Raw genomic sequence first — 26,271 nt, forward strand, 5'->3', positions numbered from 1 at the left:
GTTCCCTTATTTGGCCAAAGTATTTAAAGCCTACAACAACTTCACAGTATGGCCCATTGTCACAGTAGACAAGGTCTTACTTACACATTAATACCGGGATTCTGCACTGAGCACACAAGTAAAATAAATTGTAATTTATTTCTTTTCAGACACACACATCTTCACAATATACACTCAATAAAACACTTACTGGGATGGGGGAACGAAAACGAAACAAAGTCTCTGGGCACCACTGCAAGTGGGTGCGCAAAAGGATCCGTGTAGCAGTTCTTGGGTAGGGCACAACTTGCCAGCCCTATATCTCAGCCAACAGGAAAGTTTGTTCGGTCCTTACAGGGTTAGTTCGGGAACCCTTAGCTCTAATGAATTCCAGAAGAGGGGGATGATCCTTGGTTACGATATTAACCCCTCACACTCCAGAACCGCCGATGCTGGAACTTGGTTGAATCATTGTTAAAATCAGGCGAATCTGACTGGGACTGGCCAGCGGGCATATAGGGTTCAGGGTCCTATAAACATCTGCACCCAATCCCACCCGTGGAAATATTTTCCCCACCTATCCCCGACTTACCGGTAGTCTGCAAAGGGCAGGGTCTGCCTCCCGGTTTGCATGGAACAATTGTTATCTTAACACCTGAGCTCCTTAGCATATCAGGGTCAGCCCCTTACCTGGTGACACTGAGTCTGGGGTTTGGCCACCAAGTGTGAAGTATGCATACTTTACACCGGTATCTGGCACTCACAATATCCCAGCCATCATAACACCTAGGATTACTGAGGCTTTTCAACTCCGGCCTTCTCATAGACATTGAGGCACTCTCCGCAGGGTGTCTTTGAAGCACGGAGTTGAGAAATCCCTCAGTTCATTCACCCGTAGCATATTTACATGCTAAAGGATTTTTCCCAGGCTCACAGAAAAAGTTTTCCTATCTTCACATTTAAAACCATCAGAAGAATACAGTTTATTAATAAAGTATGTTCTGCTTGTGTCACTACTATAAACTTTATATGGGTGTGTATGGTTTCTTTAATCCTCACTGCACTCCAAAAATGCTATCTTATTCCGATTACTAGTTAGCTTCTTTAATTGAACAGGCTATGATGTGTTTTGCGGTTTAACCCAATTCCCACGTTAATTGACTTTCCCTCTTTCAAGTTATGAATCTAACAAGGTAGTAGATACATTTTGACAGAAATCACTTCAGCTAGACGGCAAACCACTTACTCAATTAACCTTGCGGTTGCTAGGTCGAGAGCTTAGGAAGTGATCCCTATACTTTCAACGCGGCCACCCATACATAGCCACGCGTCCTCAATCAGCACTTGGTTTAGCGCTCACAGCTCCCTCTTGTGTCGCTAAACCAATTGGCACAGTTTATTTATATACATTCCTATTACTGCAGCTAGGGAATAAGCTGCAAAATGGGGACAAGAAAGATGGTGTAGGGAAACCATCAGTATGGTGCACATACAGTTTAACCCTAAATTGCATTGGGACTGAAAGGGTTATCAGCTGGGTATAATCCCTTTATTAATGGCCTGATTAACCCCTCCATCGCCACACCCATGTATAGGTCGTGACTACTGCTGCACCTGCAAAAAGTTCTAACCTCTAATGGAGGGAGAGTGGTCTAATACAGGGGAGCGCAAACTTTTTGTGCTGCGCCCCCCTGTCACTCTGCCCCCGGCTCTCGCGCCCCCCTGCCTACCTTCATTCGCGTCAGATGACGCTGCGTGGGCGTGTGACGTCAAGTCACATGGTGCCGCGGCGTCTATTGACGCCGCGTTGCCATGGCGACGCAACACAGACGGCTGAATCCCGGTAAGTAAACAGTTGCAGGGGCCTCACGCGATCCCCCGGCATTTAATTTAAATGCCTGGGGGAAGAGCGCGGGGCCTCTGCAACTGCCCGCGCCCCCCCAGCACAATCTCCCGCCCCCCCTGGGGGTCGCGCCCCCCACTTTGCGCACCGCTGGTCTAATAGATAAATCCATGTAGTAGGTCTGACATTTTAATCAAACCCTCAAATAAAGGAGGTAATGTTATCTTATCTAAATTAGGCTATGAACATGAAAATGTAAAAGCGTTGGGTAACAAGGTGTTAGAAGCCCCTGCCACATGATACAACAAAGAAATTTAAAGAGGAACATTTCCCGTCGTTGCATTCAGGACTGGGTGTAGCTAGAGGCTCTCTTAGCTGGAGTAAATTTAGTATCCAAAAGTTTAACAAAATTGTATTCACCAAAGCAACTGCCAAGGAAGCCAATCATTTCAGACTTGGGGACTATAAGAGGACTTGGGTAGAGTGTCTGAAAATTGGGCCAATACATTGATGTCATCTTCTGACGCTATGTGGTCGGGTTACAATCATATTTGGAGATAAATGGGGATGTTACAAAGGCTTCACAATATACAAAATGAAACCCTTAATGTTGTTAGTATCATTATACTTTCATAAAACATGAATGGGACACTCAAGCAGTGAGACATTTTATAGAAACAAACACTTTAAAGAACTGGTTGACTGCGCAACTTAAAAATTGACCTTTAATCTTCAAACAAAAGGAACGGCCACGAGTCTCAACATACAAGAGCCCCTACCCGGGGTGCGAATTTGTATGCTTGCAACTGATGGATATATAGATATACTGTATACACAGCACATGTAGCATGTTGGCTGTGTCTCATTGATGACATTTTGCCATTTTTTGGCGGTATCTGTAGATCAATCATTACCATTTGTGGAGGTTATAAAGAAGAATGAACTGGATTTGATGCTTACCTGTGTATATGAATTTTAACATTTAGTGTAAGATGTTGAGAGGAAATCAGCATAGAGACTCTTTCACGAAAATAGAATAGTTTGACATGCGACAAGCCTACATCTGTTTGGGAAAAATATAAAAACAATTTCTGGTGTATGCCAGTGGGACAGGTTTTGGCAAAACGGTTTGTCTAAAGATGCCATTTCATGAGGCCGACGACCAAAAGCATGAATTTAAGGACATTAGCCGACCAAGCTTGCTGAGAGATGCACCACTTTAATTCAAAGAAAAGTGCAATGACAAGAACAAAGTGTTGTACTTAACAAAACACTGGCATGTACTTCTATTAGGTACGGATTTGAGAGGGGTAGTTGGAGACTCCCCTTTAATGACAAGCAGATCATCTTTAAAAAGCCCTTGTATACCCATAAAGACATAATTTAAGTGATCCTGTGAATTATTCATTCATTTATTTATTTCTAGTATGGGATTTAAAAAAAAAAAAATGTTAGTTTTACGAGCCAGGGAAATGTTCTCTTAGTTCACCTGCCAAATGATGGGTGTAATGTATGCTGTAACCAAAACTGTTGGCTAATGTGTAGATTACGCCAACATCTGAGCGGTATTGCTGATCTGGATAAAACATTCAAGCAGCCTCTTTTTCAGATGTGTTCAAGAGGCTGCACATTTTTGGAACTATAACAACATTTGCAGGTGTGACCAACGGTGATGTTGATAAAGCCATGTTGCAATGAGACTTGATAGATTTACCAGCTTCAGACCTTATACCAAAAATGGCTGAATACTGAAATGCTATTTACCACATTAAATTCTGTTCTTTCATTACAAGTAAAAAAAAAAAAAAAAAAAAATCACTACACCAGAACACCCATTTTAATTTCCTATTATCCTTCCATATTTGGGTGCTAACAGGTGGGGCTCACTGTGTGGGGGGTAACTTACACACACCATATTCAGAGTCCCAGGTTCAAAAAAACAAAAAACAAAATCAAACCAATCACATATCTTGGGCATGTATGAATTTAAAACCTTACAAACACTAATGCTTTTATTTCCCCAACTAGTAACAGCAGATTACTTTTCACGTGAGTATTCTTTAATATTATGTAGGGCGGCCCTTTACAGGTGTGTTCAATATCAACTTTGCCAATATAGGCACACAAGTTTAACTACCAAAAGTACAATAACTATACAAGGAAACACACAAATATGTATTAATGACAAGCTTTTAGTTAACTACAATCTCTGGGCAAAAATAAATCTGTTTAATTGTCTATTAAAAAAAAAAAGTGCAGTTCCTCAGTTGATTTATAAACAATATGTCAACAGTTTCACGAACCTGCTGCTCTTTAAACAAATGTAATTAATTTAAGATTAAAAATTGGTCTCATTAGTAATAGAGCACAAGATATTTTTCTTCCAGGCTTCCGCACAGTAGATTTGTCAGTCAAGTGATTTTTACCCTCATCTCTCTCGGTCTGTGGCAGAGAGGTGAGTTTGAGACAGGATGGCTTTACCTACAGCTGTAGCCAACATTATTGCACCCGTTATCACGTTTGGTGTTAATTTACCTCATGATTTAACACCGTGCCATTGAAAACAATTGTAAGGCACTTTCTCCTTTGTGCATGCAATATTTATTTCAATATTTTGTGTGTTGACACACACGGTCTACTTATGCAGTACTGTAGGTCGCAGATTAAAAAATAAATAAAATTAAGCACCCAGATGTAACCCCTAAAACCAGTTTCTTCTAGGAAGTGAAAAACTTAAGCTATTAAGAAACAAATGCTACTCTGTCCTAGTTGGTTCCATTCGGACTGAAACAGTTGAGGACACAAGGTTACTGATGCAAATGTGAGTATAAATAAATGATCTCAAATGACCAAAATCAGTCAACCACCTTTAATTCCATTATATATATTATTTGGTAGAAATGCATACCAAACATGGACCAATCACACAACACAACCCCTTGTTAAAATCTACCTATCACAAACAGCCTCTGCATCCCTCTTTCAGATCACTTGAATGAATCAAAATAATTATTTATAGCATAGAATGGGTCACCACAACTGGACTTTACAGCAATATACATCGAGGCACTCCAGGAAAAAGATGGGTCCTTGCAAGTGCAGTGTTTAGGGGCACCGGCATAACCATGTTGGACACAGGAAGAGGAAAAGTAAAGGGTGAAATTATTACTGTGTGATCCTTTCAAGGGTTATTTGTCCAACCGAGTATTTTCTTAGGCAGAAAAACAGTGAATATAATCTGGATACAAAATCCAATTAGTTGAACAGTCTGTTCAGTCACTATCTCCCCCCCCCCCCCCCATGGATCTGACAAACTCAACTTAAGTGCTAGCTAGTGCCTTGTAACCAATTGCACAATGGTTGCAAATCCATCTAGCACAGAATGGGTTAGGCCTGATAGGGGGAGGAGCTGTGTAGTCTGACAACTTAAAAAAAAAAAGTGCAAGAACGTTCACATCACAGATTACCTTTTAGTTGATGGAATGGCAAAAAACATTGCCAAGCAAGGAATTACAGTACAAGCCATTTTAGTATCTAAGCTGTTAATGCAACGTTGGCAGAGTTTGTTACTTATTAGCGGTAAATATAAAGAACAAAAAAAAAAAACAGATGAAAACTCTACTCTGCCAGAGGCAGCACAGATATTTGAGATAACGGTTGTACATTTTTAATACCAGATGATTCTAGTTATGAACTTTTTTTTTTATGATTTTACAATTGAAGGCACCAACAAAAGAGATGGCCAAATCACCATGAATTGAGATACAAAAGATGCAGGAGAAACAACAAAACACACACAACGGTCTTTGCTATTAAGAACTTGGCTGCCAAAAGAACGTAACCCACCCACTTAAAGCACTGCAGACCCCTCTGGCACCGAATGCCACCATGGCACAATTTAGTTTAACAGATAAAATCATGCAAGCTACGTGTTTGAGTGTTTTCTTCACATCGACCAAGGAGCTCAATGTGAACAAATATGAAGCAACCATCTGCCATCACACCTTTTCAGCAGCAGCAAGGTGGTCGTAACTAGAGAGAAGACCATGGGTTAGAAATTAAAAAAAACAAAAACAACCACACAAATGCATAGCTAGTGCATACTTCAGAAGAAAAAATAAATCAGCACCCAAAAAAACAAACAAAAAAAAAACAAGTCTGGTATTAAAAGTCTCCTGTGGAGGCAACTTGTGTTTTCTGCCCAGTGATAAGAGAAGGCAAGTAACAAATATCAAGCCTGATGCCAATGTAAGAAAATAAAATTGGTAAAAACTAAAAATGAGATGTGACAAGTGTGGGTGAGCAGAAAACCACAATTAAAAAAAAAAAAAAAAAAAAAATTATTTTAAAGACCTGTTTCCTTCTTGTTTCAAAACTTCATGAAGTTCTTTAACATACAACTAATCAACCTGAATGATGTGTTACTCGGTCATCATACAGATCTATGTATGATATGTGATAAAATCCCACTGCTCCTTTAGTTATCTTTCCTGTAAAAATGCATGGTGCAAAGCAGTAAGGACACCATCCAGATCTGCTAGCTAAGCCCACAGGAGAAGCTAAAACTGAGACATAAAATGGGGGCGTCCGTTGTCCTCCAGTCTCCGTGTAAGAATCTCGCATCCTGTTTCGGTGACTAAAAGGGTGTGCTCAAATTGTGCCGAACGTTTCCCATCTCTCGTCACTGCGGTCCAGCCATCCGGCCAGGTCTCATCTTGCCATCCTCCTACCAAAAGCCAAAAAGAAATACAATTACTGAATGACAAATGAAATTACATCAGAACTACAATACAAACACCCAAAATTTGCAAAGGGGGGGGCTATAGAGATACAGTACCACCCCCTCCCCCCCCCCACCACCACCACCAAAACACATTTTACAGATTACTGGTAAAATCATTATTCTTCAGGGCTGCTTCACTAGAGGGAAGTAAACAAAGTGCATGAAGACCAAAACGACAAATAAAATGGTGCATGGTACTTGGAGTGGCAGCATTGAAACAGCCTCCCTGAAGTTAGAGGGCTAACAATTCTTGGGAAAGACAAAGGGACCATAAAACAAACAAAAAAAACCACAAGATATCTGTGCTTGGGGTTTCCCATGGCACAATGCCCTCTGTTTTGAAGCTGCAGTCCAAGCAAAAGCCTACATTTTTTTTTATGTATTTATTTTTTTAAATGAAATCATTTTGAGAAAATACATTTAGAATGTTGATTTAAAAGAAACAAAAAAAACACTACTTGGCATTTGTAAGTATTATAATCCAACAAGCATTTTTTGTTTCTATAGTAACCATTTACAATGTCACATCCCCTTTCTCTTCTGAAACAGGCTCTGACACACACCTTTTTGAGCCCTGCCCCCTCTTTAGCAGTGCACCAATTGTATCTAGTGACTGCCTGGTCACATAATCTTCACCACAGAACTTTGCATCTTTGGTCCTCTGCTGCTGCACTGACAGCCATTTCGTGAACCCCCGAGCCGAATCTTCGCAGATCGATCACAGGCGAACTGATCGATCAGCAACTTGGCTAATTGCTTATTCTGTGGATTGTATCCACATATTAAAGAGTGGGGAGAAAACAGCTTGGACTGCTGCTTCAACTCCTGGAAACCACTGATCCCGTCACTATTTCCCTTCATATTCCTACCATGACAGAAAGATAATATGGCTGCCAGTAATGTCACGGCCATCAAGGCAAACAATGAGACTGTGGCTAGGACAAGCAATGCTCGTGTCACCGACTGCCTGGAGCAATTGGTATGGCTCCTGCTCAGACTGAACTGGGACTTTCAGGGGACTCGTGCTCCAGAATTCTCATATATGTGTGTCATTTTCTGGGGGGGAGGGCTTTAAGTAGGCAGAAACAAACATTTTTTTTTAAGGTTTATTGCCCCACTTAGTCCAAGAAATAAAACATTTGATACACAACATACAATACGGTAGATTACCATTTTAGTAAATCATAGCTTTTTGTTCACACTCCTAACAATAAAAAGAGGTCCTGCGTTGCCCTTCAGTGCGTTATTTTTGTAAGGTGTTCCAAGCATACAAAATATTTATCAAAAATTTACATTTGCAGAAAAGATCCACAAACAATCTTGACAAGATGTCCTGTTTACCTTCACAGATCATTGGTTCGATTGTAAACACATGGCCTGGCTTGATCACGCCGACCGCTTTATTTTCTGAAAGACAAAATATGCACTTAAGCTCTGAAGACGGAGGAGAGAACAGCATTATTTTCGGAATCTCTAGCTTCTGAGGTGAACATGATCATCCTTTATATTGCGCTGGGCTCTGGGAGAGCTCAATGTTCATCTCCCAGACATTTAATATTTGAAACACAGATAGCCTTAAAAATATAATTAAAAAAAAATGTCTCAAAGTAAAACAATTTCAATGCAAAAGCGTTATGGCACTCAGTGCAGACTGCTGCTTTAAGGGGCAGGGGAAATGAGCAAATATTTCCCAATTTAAACAAATCTAATAATTTACCCATGCTTGGTCATATTTTTATAGTCTTGTTCACCACATTTATAAACTAGACCTACCTATCAACCATTTTTCTACAACGTTTTGCAGAATCTTTTAGCAGGGAAAGGGTTCAAATCCATGTACTCTGCACAAGTGCTCTGGTGTAAGATTTCATAAGATAACTTGGCTGGTAAACTCACTATAAAAGTTTCACTTGAAGGTTTTAATGTGAAATTTAAATAAAAACCTCGAAAATGTTAAAATGACCTTTAATGCATTACAAAATCACTTTCAGGTGATCCAAAAATGTAACCGAAAAAAGCCATATGCACTATTCAGTGTTGAATCATGTGCTCCAAAATGAATGCAATAGTCTATTATAAACCAAAAAGCCACCTCTTTCTGACGCCACAATTCCTACTTCAATAGAGAACATTCAAAAGAAAACATACCAGTGAAACCATTTGTATGCATCATTCCCTGTTATACCATATCTCAATTCATCCACTGGTACGTTGCACCCAGTTAGGCAAACAATTTCTTCAAAATACAGGTCTCCTCAGAGATACAAAGTATGTACCTTTCATCGGGACGTGAAACGTCGTCTTTCCACTGTTCTTGGCTGTCACTTTAAACGGAGAACTTCATTATGAACTTATGAGTAGAGCTCTACATTGTATCTCTGTCCTAGAGGAGACCTGTACCTTGAAGAAATTGTTTGTCTACGTTGTGTTGGCTGCACAAGCAGGATTCTCCTCGCCTGAAACTGTTTCCCCGCACTTTGGAATTACACCCAGTTAGAACAGCCAGATATAGATTGAGAAGCATCGGGGCACTTTTTGGTTATAGATAAAAAGAAAAGCACCAGGAGACTCAGACAGTATAAAAGCATGTTCTTAAATTGGACAAAAAAAACAGTTTAAAAATATTGCACAGAGAAAAAGTATTTAAAAATCAAGACATAGTGCTGTGTGCATAAATACTTAAATATTGTTTTGACTTTTTTTCTCCAATAAAAAACACGCTCTTATACCGACTAAGTCTTCTGATGCTTTTCTCTTCATCTATAACCAAAAAGCCACGCTTGTTATGCACTTTGTAAAATGCTGATGAGTAAGTGGCATGGTCAGAATTGTTACAAAATAATACTGCATGAAAACATCAGGTCTTTTACACAGTTTAAACTGTGTTTTTTCCCCTAATGCAGTGACAACCAGCCCCACACATGGCAAGAGTCCTAAACATACTTACTGGCATAGTGTGGCACATTGGGAGCAGTGTGGAAGAGTTTATGAATGCCATGTCCACAGTAGCTTCTAACAACTGAGAAACCATTTGCTTGCGCATGTTTCTGAATAACGTTTCCCAGCTCTCTGTACCGGACACCAGGTTTCACTGCAAATCAGAAAGAACAGATTTAAGAAACTCTTAATAGATGCAAGTCCATAAAACATGCAGTGGTCAAAAAGGTATGCTTTAATATACAAAGTCAAAAAGAGAAAATGTAATGAACTTCTTTTTTTTTTTTTAAAAGTGAAAACTTAACACTACCATTGAAGTGTTAAATCTTTTAGAACCCTTTATAATTGTTTTGCAGCTCTGTGGAACCACAACTTGTTCATCCTATTAAAGTAAACACTGTTGGGTCTTATTTTCAAAATAAAACTACCGCAGAGTAAACTAGGTGCCAGGGGAATGAGGGGGGGCAGGGAGGGGAGACACGTTCCAGCTACACCCCACCCATCGGAGGGTGTGTGCATGTCACTCTCAGCAAAACGCCACCCTCCCCTGCCACACTGTATTGAGAGCAGGGGCGGGCAGAATACAAGAGTGCTCCAACCCCAGCTCTGATTAGCTCTGCCCACAGCCCTCGTGCCGCCTCATGCCCTCCGATCCTCCCCGAGCACCAAAGTCGTGACTTGACCTGTTAATCATTGCCGCTGCCAGTCCCAGAGTGCCAGATCCGGCTTTGATGTCGCTATTGCCGGTCCCAGTGGTGATTGACAGGTCAGTCATCACAGCAATCAGCACAGGTGCTAGGAGGGACATTTTAGGCACCCAGGATTTTCCCATCCTTGGCCAACTATTATAAATGTATAATATTATAGCAAGACATTTAATAACCATCTTAAAATCTGAAAATAAAAAATATATAAAAATATATATGGGTTCTTGAAGCATAAAATGTCAGCAATTGCCAAATTTGGCCTTACGGAACTCCTTACCTGTAACTAAACCTCAGGGTTCCACAGAACACAGGTTGAAAAATACTGCTCTATTAGATCTCTCACCCACAAAGATTTAAGATCTTTATGTTGAGGTATATTTTTAAAGGTGTAATCTCAGTCTGTTTAAGAATAGTGACCAAATACCAAATGTATCTACTGATATTATGGTTTCTTCTAGTCCCTTCCTGAACGCTTACAACCGAGACTGCCTCCTCCATCCATAAAAACATATAAAAGTAGGCATTTCTCCATGTATGACATCAATTACTGTACATAAACTGAATGACATACAAGGCCAGACAAGTGCACACAGATAGGAGCAGGGCCCTCGTTACCTTCTCTGAGAATTTACAATCTAGAGGGGATAAGGAGCAATGTTGAAACTAAAAAGATAAAGTGGCTGCTCGTTATGGGGACAGAGTATTGTCCAGCTGCACAGCTGTTTCTATAAAGGCTTTGGGGTGGGGTGGGGGGGGGGGGGGTGTTGGAAAGTATTGAGTTTGGTCCAGCTACACAGCTGGTACCAATAGGGTTGGTAGGTGGATGTTAGGAATGTGCCTGATAGGCTTCCTTAAAAGGAAGAGTCTTTAGAGTTTTTGAACGCCTGAAAGCTTTCTTTCCTTGCTAGTAATAAGATCATGATTACTGGATCAGGATCGGTTCTTTCCCGTGTCTCAATCTCCAGGCTGTTAATTGGAGATTAGCTGGATTGGGATCAAAAAACATTTCCCGTGAGAAAAGGTCTTGTTTGAGAGGAAGCGTTCATGGATCCTAAACACTGTTCGATTAAAAAAAAACATTATCTTTTGGGCCAAAATGGTCCTATTATGGCCTCTAGCTGTTCAAAATAGTTTTAAGAAAAGGATAAATGGCAGATCATAGGAATCAGAGGGAATACATAAATAAGGGGAAGGGCCCAGGGTATGTTCATGGCATCTGAACAAAACGCCCGAGTATCGTGCAATAAATATGGACCTTGTGGTTATATCTCGCTGCCATTAGGTCTATCTTTGGATTTTCCCACCTCTGTGCAATGATGAAAAATCAGAGAACATTGATTCACCTGGTGAATGTGACTGCGCCACCAAACCTTCCTTCCTTGAAATAAAGGTGGTGAATATCGCCAACACATTTCTCTCTAGGAGAGAATTCTGGCAATTTCCTTTATTATTCGTAAACATCCTATCCGTCCCTGCCAATTGATATATGCTACGGCAGCCATATGGTCTGCCCTTATTCTTAAGGGGAGACCTGTAATAGGGATTGTTAAAAGTTTGAATGTCTCTCCACATTGTTCTGAGTGTATGTTGATGGACATCGATTGGTTCCTTTGTATTGCATAGTCCTTGACTTGCTAACCCCTGCAAATGCGCTCAATCCGTGAAGGCTTGTATTCACAGTTAAGATGACCCATTCGGGTAATTCCAGAGAACATTCCTGGTCTAGATTCTCCTTATTCCACCACCATTTGAGGCTGGTCCTGGTTTGTTTTAAATAGTATAATGCTTTGATGTGGATCTTTCAGATCTAGTTTCCAAAAGGCAAGTAGATTGTTCTGGAGGGAATATATCTGCATCCTGCCCAAGGGACACCCCTGATTATAAAAGAGATCAGACTCAACAGTATATTGCTGGACTCATGGTTTTGCTATTTTTCTGTAGATTAAATACTTGTCTCCTGATATTTTCCTTTGTCAATTGGCAAAAAAAGACCCTGCCTTTTAAGGGTATTGAAATCCATATCAATAAAATGTGGTTGCATTGAGGGTGTCAAATTGCTTTTCTGTAAATGTATGATCCACCTGTGGTACTTAGGGGGGGGGGGGGAGGGAGGGAAACACCATCAAAACCACTCATATGGATTATAGCTTCCTCCTTAGAAGAGGCTAAAAAGGAGCAAATCATCGAGGTATAGAAAAACAAAACATGACTTGTGAACACCCTGGGGGCCCTACTGCACTTATTACAGACCTCAGGCATTCGGTCTAAGTGTTGTTCCTGAAAGCATCCCAGTCTGCTCCCTACTGGAATTCTCCCAGGAAGATGAAACACCATAAATGTTAGAAATCGTGTTTTCTGGATGAAATTCTTCTGGTAGAACCTCTGTGTTTGGCCCGGAAGGCTTGATGTTGAAGCTGGCTCGCCCAAGACTTACAATATTGCTGCCCTGGTCTATAGGCTCTTGTATCCTGAAAAGATGGAGGCACAAATTGACGGTCATCATCCAATATCTTAGAATAAAATCCAGAGCTTTACTAAAAACAAAAATGAACCCAGTTATGGAAGGGACACCAGTCAACTCTTGGCAGCTGCAGCCAAAAAGATCTTCTGGTGTAGTCAAATTAAGCAGATGTCCAGGCTAGAAGATGAATGATAAAGAGAACTAAAATAGAAAACACAAAAACAATGCACAACAAACAAAATCTATCCGAAATAGAAAGCAGGTCAATTTTGAAAAAGTATTTATTTAGGCAAAAGCCATGAGAAAAACCAGGAACAAAAAATCCTCTAAGGCATTTCACACCCACACTGGTGCTTTGTCAAAGAGTAATTTTAAAAACACCTGTTCTGCTGCTTTATAGTGCTTATGGCTGCATGTTAAAGCTGAATGCCTTTTTATCTCCATGTGTATTTACCCGAGGAGGAGTGCACCTCAATGTCCTTGGAATTATCCACTTCTACATATGGTTTGAAGACTAGAAATAATTTTTCAATTTATAAATGGACATTTTGCTTATATGATTTAAATCTTCTACATTGATCACATGCTCTTGGAGGCACCAAGAGTATCTTTAAGAAGATGAGTTGTCTGCAGAAACAGACAAAAACATAGAGCATCCTTAAGATTAGTGAAGTCTTGCAGTAAAAGTCATCTGGAGAAGCCGGATTCGAAGTCCTCCTGCAAGGTTGAAGACCAGATAATTTTTGTCTATCAATGGGATATTAACGCCAAACAGTCCTGATAGGGGATAGTAGTCTGGCATTACGAGGAATAGCTGCATACATTTTAGGGGCATTTTCCCAAGCCGCAATATCCTCAGGACAAAAAGCGTACATTCTTAAGGCCTCATCCAGAGTGGTGCTGAGCGGGAGCGCACGCTGGACACGTTGCGACAATGCACGTGGTTTTGCTGCTCGCAAGCGCATCACGTGAGCCGTTCGCCCAATGAGGGCGAACCAGCTCCGTGACGTCGTGGCCGTGCCCTCAGATGCGCGCGCACCTAGCCGGCCAGGAATCGCTCGGCCGAGCAGGGCGCAGCGCTGGAGCGCCAGCTTCCACCCTGGACAAGGCCTAAGAGTTAGTGACTCCCAGATCCGGCGAATTCCCATTCAGAGAAAATAACATCCTTAATGGATTGATTAACAGGAATGTGGCTCCCATGCTTCTTTAAACCCAAGAAGGCTTGGTCTAGGATTCCCCATTCTCGATATCAAGGGTGCAGTGCATATTTTTAAAAGGAGCTCTTCAATCTTGAGAATATTAAAAAGAAGGAATTTCATCAATAACCTGCCCATCATCCGAGAAAAGGGTTAAAGCTTGCTCAGAAGAGAATTCCTGAAGCGTGCGGAAAGGTCTGTAAATAATCCAGCGATACTGAAACAGAGGATATTGCCTCTCACCAAATGTACGCAAAATATATACATATAGATAGGAGGTGCATACGGGAATTATCAACATATGTCAAGGCAGGGAAGGGTTAAAAGGAAAAACCCAAAATAATTCCTATTTGCACTCACCTATACTATTAAATGGTTGGGAAAGATTCAATCCCTGGGTAAAAAACCCATATACCATTTAGTGATATACAGTAAAAATAGTTTATTAAACAGTTATGGAACATAAATCGCTTTGCATGACTGGGAGTGCCTCGCAGAGACGTCTGTGCACCAGTGTGGGACACGCCAGCTGCACTCCCTGTTCAGACAGGAAGTGGTCTGAATACTCTTGGGCTATATGGAGTCCGAGAGTTGGCAAACAGAGAAGGGAGGGGGTGTGTGGCTAGGGGGACTTTCCTGCTACTGCTTGGAATGCTCCATCTCTACGGAGTGAGGGTGCCAGAGGTCTCAAAGGTCAGTTTGAGAGCAGTCTTGTCGGCACAGCACCAGGAGTGAGCCTGCTCATGTGCTTTCCTCCTGGCTAAGGCGTGTAATATAGTCCTCGCACATGCACTACCGTGCGCGTCAATTATAATTGCAGGGTATGAGCCTGCAGTTGCTATACTTCAGAGACACACACACACACGAGCGGTGACGCGGCAGATCAGCGAAAATACAAAAACGCTGCTGCCATGCCACGAAGCAATCACACCGAGGCCTAACGCGGTGACGTCAGTCACGCCCCCTAAACGCGCACGTCACCGCTTGCACCCTAACAACTAAACGCGCATGCCACGTACATGCGCAACAGCGAGGACAATATTATACGCCTAAAGCACACCGTGGCCTGCTCCAGGGAACCTCAGAACTTTTAACAGGTGCAGCGCGATGGTGGCCTGTACTGGTTGTAAACTTGTTTCATTAATACCATTATACCTGTTGTAAACTTGTTTCATTAATACCATTGCCTGAATAGATGCTAACACCCATGTATAACTACCTCCAGTTTATGTAGGACAAGAAAAACAGACCTCGGGGAGAGACACCTCCCTGTTATGCCCCGATGTCAGAAGTCTTGTCCTACACCAGCTGACTGGAGAAGTTCTCAGGTGTAATAGCGGTCATGGAGCGTATAAATTAATCTACTTGTAATTTAGGTTTTGGAGAACAATGACTGCCATGCCCTCCACTGGGGGTAAAAAAAATTTTTAACTTTTGAATCAAGAATCAGAAGTTATGAGACATTAAAAATAGGGTGCTGTATTTTTTTGTTTCAAATATTTTTATTGATTTTTCAGAATTGCAGTACAATAACAAAATCAAATCAGAAAAATGATAAATCACCACAATGATATATACACCACAACTAATAAGAGCAGTGGAAATCGTGCTATTAATAGAACCGATAGTAGCAGTGATAATACCAATAGTAAAACAGACAGACAGACAATCCAGTCAAATAATATATAGTAGTTTTGTTCAGAGAAACACCTGAACACTTTTTGCTGTGTAGTGTCCAGCACTACAAAAGAAAAGTATGCATAACTATACGAGAAAAGACATAGAAGGAAATTAAGACAGAGACGAAAGAGGGAGGGGGAGAAGGCACCGTTCTGCCTCAGAAGCAGATTTCTATCCTTTAGTTGATACATGCTAATCATCAGTCAATCTCCTATTATTGTTCAGTCCTTAATCCCGGGTTCCCAGATTATATAGAATCTCTCAGTGGATTGTTTGAGAAAAGTGGTCAGCCTCCCCATCAACATTATCTCATCGATCCTCCTTTCTAACATTAGTCTGGAGCCGGGGGAGGGTGGGGGGGGGAGAGGGCTCTTCCAGGCAGCAGCCACTGAACAACTGGCGGCAGTCATAATATGGGAGATTAGTGGTTGGGTGGGTGAGGTCCTCTATTGGGGTTTTGCCAATAGGTAGCTTAGGGGATTTACAAGAGATTTCGACCCCGGTTATAGTATTTATAATTTCTCTGATAATTGTCCAGAATGTTGGTATAATTGGGCAGTTCACCCAAATGTGGACCATATACCCAACTGATCCACATCCTCTTCAGCATTGATCGGAGGATTCGGGATATACAGTATATCTGTTTGAGCCTTTTTGGTGTAAGGCACCACTGATATATAACCAAAGAACATTTACAAATTTATATGTCATAGATGTTTTGGACGCATTCTCCCAGATATCGCTCCAATCCTCCCCTTCAATCTCCTAGGTCGCTGGCCCATTTAGATATATTTATGGTCTGGGCTGTTTCCGGCTGCTTCGATCCCTGCATATATTTTTGTTATTAGGCCCTTCTGGTAGGTACCTTTATTGCACAAAATGTTCGAAATCAGACAAATCAGGAAAGTCAAGTTTGCTTGAAAGTTTGTAAAAGAAATGTCTGATTTGGAGGTACTTGAATAGGGACATAGCCGGGGTAGTAATTTTAGCAGAGAGTTCCTGATAAGTCAACAATTTACCCTTGTGGAGTAATTCTCCTATCTTTGTTAGGTTGTTATTTTTAAATAATGTTGAAGCAATTCATATCGCAACCCGGAGGGAAGTCCAGGTTATCAAATATCGGGGTGAGTTGATACACCCGTTGTAAATTAAAATTTTCTTTTGGTTTTGCTCCACAAATCTAGAGTTGGTTTCATTGGTCCTAGCTGTGTTTTGGTAGGCCCCTTTTTCTCCTCGGACCAAAGTGAGAGTGGGAGGAGGCAGTCTATATCTACCCAGCAGACTTGAGTCGGGCCAACATTCCATACTACTACCAGTTTACGCTGGGCGGCCTGTAAATAGCATGTTAGGTCCGGGACACCCAAACCTCCCGTCTTTCGAGGCCAGTAGAACCGACCGAGCTAATCTAGCTCTTATTTTGCCATATCAATTTGAATATCCTGTTCTGTCTTTTAGTTCTGTTTTTGGGGCATGGGCCGGAAGTGTTTGGAAAAGATAAGAGTAGCATGGGTAGAACATTAATCTTTGAGATTATTCTCCCTATCCAAGATATTTGATGTTTGTTCCACTCAAGCAGATTTTTTTTTAATTTTATCGATTAGGGTGGGGGGCTAGTTGCTTTGGTATAGATTTTCATAATTTTTAGTGTTGTTGATCCCTGGGTATTTGATATGGGAAGCTTTCTATCTACATTAAAAAAAAAAAAAAATTATAATAATTTGCAGAAATCTAACCTCTTCATTTGGTAGGGAGATATTCAAGATCTGACTTTGACCTTATAGCCTGACAGTTTGCCGAATTTCAATAATATCTTCTGTTCATTTTGGAGGGTGAGCAGAGGGTTGGACAGTTAGGATAATATCGTTCGCAAACAATGAGATTTTGTCGTTTTTGTCCGATATCTATCCCCTGTATATCTGGATTTAATCTGATCCTAGATGTCAGAGGTTCGATCGAAAGAGAGAAAAGTAAGGGAGATAGAGGACACCCTTGTCTCGTTCTGTTTTTAATATCTATAGTTTCTAATTTGGTCCCTGGTAGTTTAATTAGTGCTCGAGGTGACTGATAAAGGGCTCTAATTCCCTCTAGGTAAGGACCCATAGAACCAAAAGACTGCAAAACTCCGTCCAGAAACCTCTAATCAATTCTATCGAAAGCCTTTTCTGTATCAAGGCTTAGCAGAATGGCCTTAGTTTTTGTCAAATGGATATGTTCTATTATATCTATTACTTTTCTGGTGTTAATCAGCGGCCTGCCTTCCGGAGACAAAGCATACTTGGTCTATGTGTACCAACCTAGGTAAAATAGGGTTTAGCCTATCGGCTAGAATTTTGCTGTCAATTTTTATCTCTGAATCTAAGAGTGCAATAGGTCTGTAGCTGCCGCAACGGATTGGGTCACGTCCCGGTTTATGAATAATAGCTAGGTTAACAGCGGTCATTGTCATTGGGATTGGCTTCCCTTCTAAAAATTAGTTAAACGTCTCTAGTAGAAACAAAGAGACAGTTGGTAGAAATTGTTTATAATAGATAGAGTATGCGATAGCCCATCTGGGCCACGTGATTTGGCATTTTTAAGATTTGAGACTACTTTAGCTAATTCCATCTGCGTGATTTTCCCGTTTAGACTCACTTTTTCAGCTGCCGTTAGTTTTGGGAGATCGCAGCATTCTAGATATTATGCCAAGGCCTCTGAGTTTGATGGTGCGGGCACAATTCCGAACAGTTTAGATTGTAAAGATCTCCTGTTCATCAACTGTTATTGCCCCGTCGCTTCGTCTAAGAGGGAATTTGTGTTTTTGTTTTCACGCCTCTCAGCTTTCTAGCCAATAGCCTGTCCGCTTTATTTCCTTTATCGTAATCTAGTTGTCTAGGCCAGCTGATAGCCTTTTCCACCTCCTCGAATTGTATTTTTTTTTAATCCTGTTCTTAAATTAGTAAGCACCCTGTATAGTGTCCCTGATGGTCTTGCTTTGTGTTCTTGCTCTAGGGCGCGGATCTTTCCCGTCAGTTCTTTATACAATTTCTATCTGGCTTTTTCCTTATGGGTGGCTATAGATATTATAACTCCCCGTATAGTAGCCTTGTGGCTTCCCACAACATTGAGGGGGAGTCTACTGTGCCTTTATACAGATTAAAATATTCTCTTAAGGAGAGTGGTTTATTTTTGTTTGTTTTTTTACAAGTTCTGGGTCATTTAAGAGGGACTAATTTAGCCTCTAATGGAATAGATTGTTTCTAGTGAAGGCTGTTAGATTTACTGTAGATCAACCGGTGGATGGTCTGACCATGTGTATAGTTTCATGCTCGATTGCAATGTGGCTTTAAGAATATTTTTAGTTATTAAAAAGTAATGGATCCGGCAGTAGGTCAGGTGAGGGGTTGAATAAAAGGAGTAGTCCCTTTGGCCTTGGTGTCTAGCCCTCCAGACATCAACCAGAGCAAATTCCCTTATTAGTTCTTTGAACTTTTTTGATGTTCTCTGCACTAGGGTGGAATGGGCCTGACCTGGCGTTGTTGACTTATCTAATTCTGGGGATAGGACCATATTCATGTCTCCACCCAAAACTAGAGAGGACAAAAATCGGGTTCGACAGACTCCAGTACCTTTCTCAGAAATTCTGCTAGTCGTTTGAAGCGTATACATTAGTGTTACTGTAGAGCCAGACAAAGAACCATATATGATCAGGAATCTGCCTTCCGGGTTTGTGATCACTTTCTCTACTTTGAACGGGACTCCCCGTTTAATTAGAATAACCACTCCTCTCTTTTTGCTGCTGAAAGAGGAGTAGTCTGTGGTCGGAAATAATTTTCTAAAATGTATTTGGGGGGGTCTTGGGAGTCTAAACGGGTTTCCTGGAGATATAGAATGTCACCCTTTGCCTTGTTGAACTCCTGGAGAGCTAATTTTAGTTTTCTATTTGAGTGAAGGCCTTTCACATTTAGTGAAATGACCTTTAAGGATGCTGTATTTTTTACATTTTGGAATGGTCAAATCTGGTCATGCTGTCAGGCATCTCAGTCACTTGAACAACTCACCTTCATCAATAGCTTGCATTAGGCACTCGAATGTTGTCTGGACAAGCTTTTTGGCTCCCTCGTCGATTTCACCAACATAAAAAGTCTCATTGAGATCTCCGTGGTAGCCATTGCGATAAACGGTAATGTCCACTGCAAATTTTACAAACAGATTCAAAATTAATTAATTCAAATAGGGATGCGTTTCCCCCCCCCCCCCGCATTTCTCATTTAATGGTCTGTGCGTCCCCACTGTTCTCCATACTTTTGTTGCCTGTACTCACAACCACAAAATGCATCAATCCCTGCCACTTGCCAATGACAATGTAGTTAAGCAAAACATTTTACACTATGATGAAATATAACTGATGCTTTCTGGCTTTTCTGCAAGTGCCCAGGGGCATACTGCACATACATACATACACACACACACATATACGTATACATGTATTCAAATTGCCTAATTTAACAACAATTATCGATTAGAAGTCAAGCTTCAAATATTTCTAAAAAAAAGGACATTACAATGTAGTGACAAGGTTACAAAAGTGAATCACAGCACTTTAAGCAAATATATATACGTGCCATTGACGAGATCTCCGTCCTGCAAAGGTCTTCGGTCGGGAATTCCATGGCAGATAACCTCATTCACCGACGTGCAGCAGGACTTGGGGAAGTTATAATAATTCAATGGGGACGGGTAGCAGTTTCTTGAAATACAAGCCTATGAAAGATGTTTAAAAGCATTATGCACGGTCCTATTTTAATTGTACTTTTTTTTTTTGAGTGCAGGAAGAATCTCCAAACCGGCTACGTGATCGTTCAGTCACAGATGACATAACAGAAAGGGGAGGAATCCTTCCCCTGCACGTCCACATAGATTGGGTCCTACGCAGGAAGTGATCTCAAATAGAAAAAAAACTAGCTGGAAAATTATGATGTAGCTACTAAGTCACAAGGCCCCTGGACTGCCAGACCCAGTGAGGTAGTAGCTGCAATTAGAGTCCACCCAAAAGGCTTAAAGTAGAAGCATGGGGAGGAGGGAAAGAAATTAAATATTGCTTATATTACACAGAAGACAGGGGTGCCCAATGCTACATCCAATTGACAAAACATATAAAGTAATAAGTATAAAGTTTAAATACTTCAACCTTGACGTGGTATGCAGGCTTATGACGCTTTGGCCAAAGGGTTTAACTAAATAACCAAGTAAATATTATTATTATTGAAGTATTATTGGTTCAATTCCCGGTGTCGGCTCATTGTGACCTTGGGCAAGTCAGGGACTGTGCCTGCAAAATGTCTCTGTAAAGCGCTACGTAATACTAGCAGCGCTATACAAGAACAAACCATCATCATCATCTAGTCGTAAGAGAGGTACAGCATCTTTAAAGATCAAGCTAAATTTAACCACAAATAATAAAGACCGGGGGGGGGGGGGAGGGGAATAAGTGTTTCTACACCATCCAGCTATACCAAAGCATTATACCAACAAAAACTGCATGTGACATATGTATATCTTTATTTATATATCGTCATCTATATATGTAGAGCATTACAGCAGTAATAAATGTGACTGAATAATGTAACAGATCAGCGCTTCAGGCAAAGGTAACAATAGGAAAAGGAGTCCCTGCGACAATGGGGCTTACAATCTAAGTGGCAAGTGTGGATAACTTTCCTAGACAGAAGATCGGTGTTCTGGTAAGTGCGTCTGCAAGTGGCACCTTAGTTCGTGCATCTGAGATTTATAGCATCAGCCAGCAGAGCTACTCATATGCGTCATTAAGGGTGTGTTCTAAGATAGGTCTTAAAAGGTGGAAAGAGAGGGTGCCAGTTGGATATTGAGGGCGAAGGACATTCCAGAGGTGAGAGGTTTTAGGCGAGAGAGGTCTTCAGATACAAAAAGGGGTAGATTGAAGACATCCTTAAACAGATCGCAAGAGTCGGGCAGGTGTATAGTGAGAAATGTATGATAGGGCTGCCAATACTGTAGAAGGGGACAGTAGGGCCAGGCTTGGGAGGCAGTAGGAGTACCGTCTTTGACATGTTAAGTCTAAGTCAGCAGAGGGCCATCCAGGATGATCTAGCTGAGAGACATTGAGACTTTAGTCTCTGTACAGCCAGTGTAAGGTCAGGGGATGAAAGGTAAATTTATCTCATCAGCATAGAGGTGATATTTGAGCACATGTGATATAAGGTCACCTGGAAGGTGTAAAGAAAAAAAAAAAAAAGAGAAGGGGTCCCTGGACAGACCCCTGGGGTATACCCACAGAGAGATCGACAGGGGGAGTAGTACATATACCTACCAAATGATATACAGTTCCTATCTCTAAATGCTCTACAGTATAAAATGTCAGAATCAGTCAGCAGCTGTACCAGAAAACAATGTACACAATTTCACTGACCCAAATCTTATGTGCAAAATAAACGTAAAAACAAAATGTATAAAAGAAAAGTGCTGCTGAAACCTGAACACCATGGCTTTGAACATTTTCCAGTGATGCATGTAAATGTAATGGTATAATATACAACAAATGACCCTTACCAAGTGAACAGAATGATCAATCTCTTCAGTAGTTACACCTGCTCTGACCATCATGGCAGCCACTCCCAATACCTCCCTGGCAAGCTGCAAAGAAAGAAGGGATATACTGTATGGTTTTTTTTAACTGGCCCTCTACCAGAAGGCACAAACAAGCCCAGCAGAGAAGTATAATCAGAAAGTCAGTTATGTATAAACCAGTTTGATTTTAAAGACAAATTAATTGTGTAAGATACATTATTTAATCTCATATTTAACATATGCACAGTTCTCTCTCGAAATCCAAAGAGAAACTGGCATTCACGCTTTACTTAGTCCGACATTACCATGCTGGTTCTCTGTAGTAGATTTAAAACCCAGTTTGAGATTCGTAAAAGCTCCCAAAAAGAAACTAGAGAATCTACAAACCAGCCAAGTGGACACGATTTGTAAATTTGTAGGGTAAATATTTGCATGTGATCCTTGGCAACATTTTCCAATAAGGCAACTTTTTCACAAACTTTTTCAGTGCTTTTTAAAGTAATTTATTTGTGCGCTTTGAGAAAAAGTTACACATTTGCAAGTTCTCTGCCAGGCGACATTGACTAAAACTATTTTGTGAACTTGCACGAATGTATCACCCAGCTGTACTGTATGTGAGATCTGATCGTAAATTAAGACAAGCATCTTACAATTAGACCAACTTCAGAAAATCTGTAGGACAGAGTACCTTCAGTGTGTATGACAAGTAGGGATGGGATTGGTTAGGATAGAGTCCAATTGGCCTGGGTGGACTGGTTAAATCTACTAAGTCTACACATCCATAAAATGCAGTATCAAATAGTTACACCGACACGGAACCAAAGTAACCACTTGACTAATTGTTAATAACCGTCCCAATAAATCCAAATAAATGTTACTTTGAGAAATACACTAAACTCTTTAACAGGGGCTATTTAAATAGTCCCAACCCATCCACCTGTAAGAGATGTACAGAATCTTTAAAAATCAAACTGAATGTCATCTCCCCACAAATAAAGACCAGGAGAAAAATCAAGTGTTTCTACACCATTCAACTAGTGTTAGGTCACAAATCAGTGCATCTTTAAATGTAAATATATAAGTAGCAACTAAGGGGCCTATGCAGAGAGCTGCGGTAACTGAATTAGCGGCATTTGTTGGCGAAATATGCCTTTAGAAAGGCAGGTAATGGCGAGTAAAAAAAAAAGCGCCATTTTTTTTTTTAAATCTCACCGCGCGGGTGGCGAGAACCTAAATCTCGCCTGGTTTCAAAAGTGCCGTATTCAGAAAGGCGCGATCGCCATCTAGCGGCTGATTGCGCCATTAAAATGGAGAAAAATTCAACAATTAGCTCCGCCAACAAAAGTTGGCAGGAAGCTGGAGCTCGGCGGCCAGAGGGAGAAGAAAAAAAAAACGCGCTTTTTTTAAAACATGTTGTTTCACCAGCGCGCATCTCGCCGGTTGAAACTCTCCATATGCAGACATGATTTTAAATGCAGTTTTAGGACCTTTCTGCATATGGAGATAAAATCACGCCAAAAAAGGTACTATTTATTAACATCTCCAATTAATTCCACCGCTGCTCTCTGCATAGGCCCCTTAGAGTCAAACTGAGCAGCTGGTGCTCAATTTTTTTTTTTTATCTTCCAAAATGTAGACTTTCAGAAGTTTTAAGCCACTGTTTTGGACGTGTTTAAAGAGTGTCGCATTGATGTAAAAATAAAACATTCATTGCTCTGTCACATTTTAGAGACAATCCATGCAGCAATTTATAATATATGTTTTAATATATGCAGCTTTTGATTGCAATAAAGGCAAACTAATTACCTAAGTTGCTTATGATTCGTTTTCCATGATCGGTCAGCAAGGATCCTGATTCCTAGGGTTCACTAACTAGCTGCCTTTCCGTTTCAACCAATCTTTTAGTCTGTGTACCACAGCAGCTACAATGTATTCTTAGATTACCAAGAAAACATGATCTATTGTTATAGTTTGCAGCTCAAATAGCTGGGAATATTGGCAACAAAGGATCAAAACAGGAATATGTTGCAAAGATCTTGCACTGCTGGGGAAGTGTGCTAAAAAACCCGCTATAGAAAATCAAAGAAAGCTCATATAAAAAACGCATTAAAAATGGCATTAAGAGTTAAAAAAAAAAAAAAAAAGTAGTATTATCCAATACTAGAGAACGGACTAAAAAAATAAAACAAAACCCCATGTAGGAGATTGCATGGATTGCTTCTTTAAGCATCTATAGTGCTAATGTTCAAGATAACCCAAACTATAAGATACAAATATGTCAGCTATGTGGGACTACCTGTTTAAAATAAATGTAAGATATAGCAAGGATGTAAAAATATATATAATTTACACACAAAATATTACTGTGTGCTCATTTGCATGTCTTAGACAGGTTTGCAACCCCACCTTTCACCATTATCACCCAGCATACAGTGCTTCCACTGCAGCAATGGATTCTGGGAAGTGACATGCAAATGAGCACACAGTGCCACCTTTTGCTTAAAAAACCATATAACATGGTCTCCTAAAGATCAGGTTTCCTGCATTTCACAGCTTTTGAGCACAGCCAGGTGCATAGCCAGTAAACCCACCCACAGACAGCTCTTTCAACCTTAATGGGTCTCAGTGTGAGGTTGTTTATACTGGCTTTGTTATATGGTTTTTGAAGCAAACGGTGGCACTGTGTGCTCATTTGCATGTCACTTCCCAGAATCCCTTGCTGCAGTGGAAGCACTGTATGCTGGGTGATAATGGTGAAAGGCGGGGTTGCAGACCTGTCTAAGACATGCAAATGAGCATACAGTAATATTTCCATTTGCTATATGCTTTACTGTGGAGGGTTTTTGTCACTTTTTTTACCCACCATAACGTAATGTAAGTGTGTGTGTATATGTACATATACATATACTATCCTTGCTACATCTTATTTATATTAATTTACTAGCTGAGAGACCCGGCGTTGCCCGGGATGTAAATGCGTAATAGCGGAGGGGGGGGGGGGAAGGGGAGGGAAGCGGAGGGGGGGGACGGGGGGGAAAGGGCAGCAGAGGGGGGAGGGAAGGGGGAGCGGAGGGGGGGGGACGGGGGGGAAGGGGGAGCGGAGGGGGGGAAGGGGGAGCGGAGGGGGGGGAGGGGGGAGCGGAGGGGGGGGGGGAAGGGGGAGCGGAGGGGGGGGGAAGGGGGAGCAGAGGGGGGGAAGGGGGAGCGGAGGGGGGGGAAGGGGGAGCGGAGGGGGGGGAAGGGGGAGCGGAGGGGGGGAAGGGGGAGCGGAGGGGGGGAAGGGGGAGCGGAGGGGGGGGAAGGGGGAGCGGAGGGGGGGGAAGGGGGAGCGGAGGGGGGGGAAGGGGGAGCGGAGGGGGGGGAAGGGGGAGCGGAGGGGGGGGAAGGGGGAGCGGAGGGGGGGGGAAGGGGGAGCAGAGGGGGGGGGGAAGGGGGAGCGGAGGGGGGAGCGGGGGGAAGGGGAAGGGGGAGCGGGGGGAAGGGGGAGCGGGGGGAAGGGGGAGCGGGGGAAGGGGGAGCGGAGGGGGGAGCGGGGGGAAGGGGGAGCAGAGGGGGGGGAAGGGGGAGTGGGGGGGGAAGGGGGAGTGGGGGGGAAGGGGGAGTGGGGGGGAAGGGGGAGCGGAGGGGGGGGAAGGGGGAGTGGGGGGGGAAGGGGGAGTGGGGGGGAAGGGGGAGTGGGGGGGAAGGGGGAGCGGGGGGGGGGGAAGGGGGAGCGGAGGGGGGGAAGGGGGAGCGGAGGGGGGGAAGGGGGAGCGGGGGGGAAAGGGGAGCGGGGGGGAGAAAGGGGAGCGGGGGGGAGCGGGGGGGAGAAAGGGGAGCGGGGGGGAGAAAGGGGAGCGGGGGGGAGCGGGGGGGAGAAAGGGGAGCGGGGGGGGAGCGGGGGAGCGGGGGGGAGCGGGGGGGAGAAAGGGGAGCGGGGGGGAGAAAGGGGAGCGGGGGGGAGAAAGGGGAGCGGGGGGGAGAAAGGGGAGCGGGGGGGAGAAAGGGGAGCGGGGGGGAGAAAGGGGAGCGGGGGGGAGAAAGGGGAGCGGGGGGGAGAAAGGGGAGCGGGGGGGAGAAAGGGGAGCGGGGGGGAGAAAGGGGAGCGGGGGGGAGAAAGGGGA

At 42.3% G+C, this 26,271-nt stretch overlaps 1 protein-coding gene across 1 annotated transcript in view; it reads right to left on the reverse strand.

Annotated features, from left to right (window-relative positions):
* Positions 1-3,025: 3,025 nt before the first annotated feature.
* Positions 3,026-26,271, reverse strand: part of METAP1 (methionyl aminopeptidase 1) — a 46,276-nt gene continuing 23,030 nt past the window's right edge. Inside the window, exons 7-12 of the mRNA XM_075609568.1 lie at positions 22,151-22,234; positions 20,188-20,326; positions 19,624-19,755; positions 9,553-9,696; positions 7,947-8,012; positions 3,026-6,548 (exon numbers count right to left, since the gene is read on the reverse strand). Of these exons, the coding sequence (XP_075465683.1) occupies positions 6,382-6,548; positions 7,947-8,012; positions 9,553-9,696; positions 19,624-19,755; positions 20,188-20,326; positions 22,151-22,234 (732 nt within the window). The 3' untranslated portion in view covers positions 3,026-6,381. The remainder of the gene's footprint in view (positions 6,549-7,946; positions 8,013-9,552; positions 9,697-19,623; positions 19,756-20,187; positions 20,327-22,150; positions 22,235-26,271) is intronic.

The sequence above is a fragment of the Ascaphus truei genome, chromosome 1, assembly GCF_040206685.1.
Source record: "Ascaphus truei isolate aAscTru1 chromosome 1, aAscTru1.hap1, whole genome shotgun sequence".
NCBI lineage: Eukaryota > Metazoa > Chordata > Amphibia > Anura > Ascaphidae > Ascaphus > Ascaphus truei.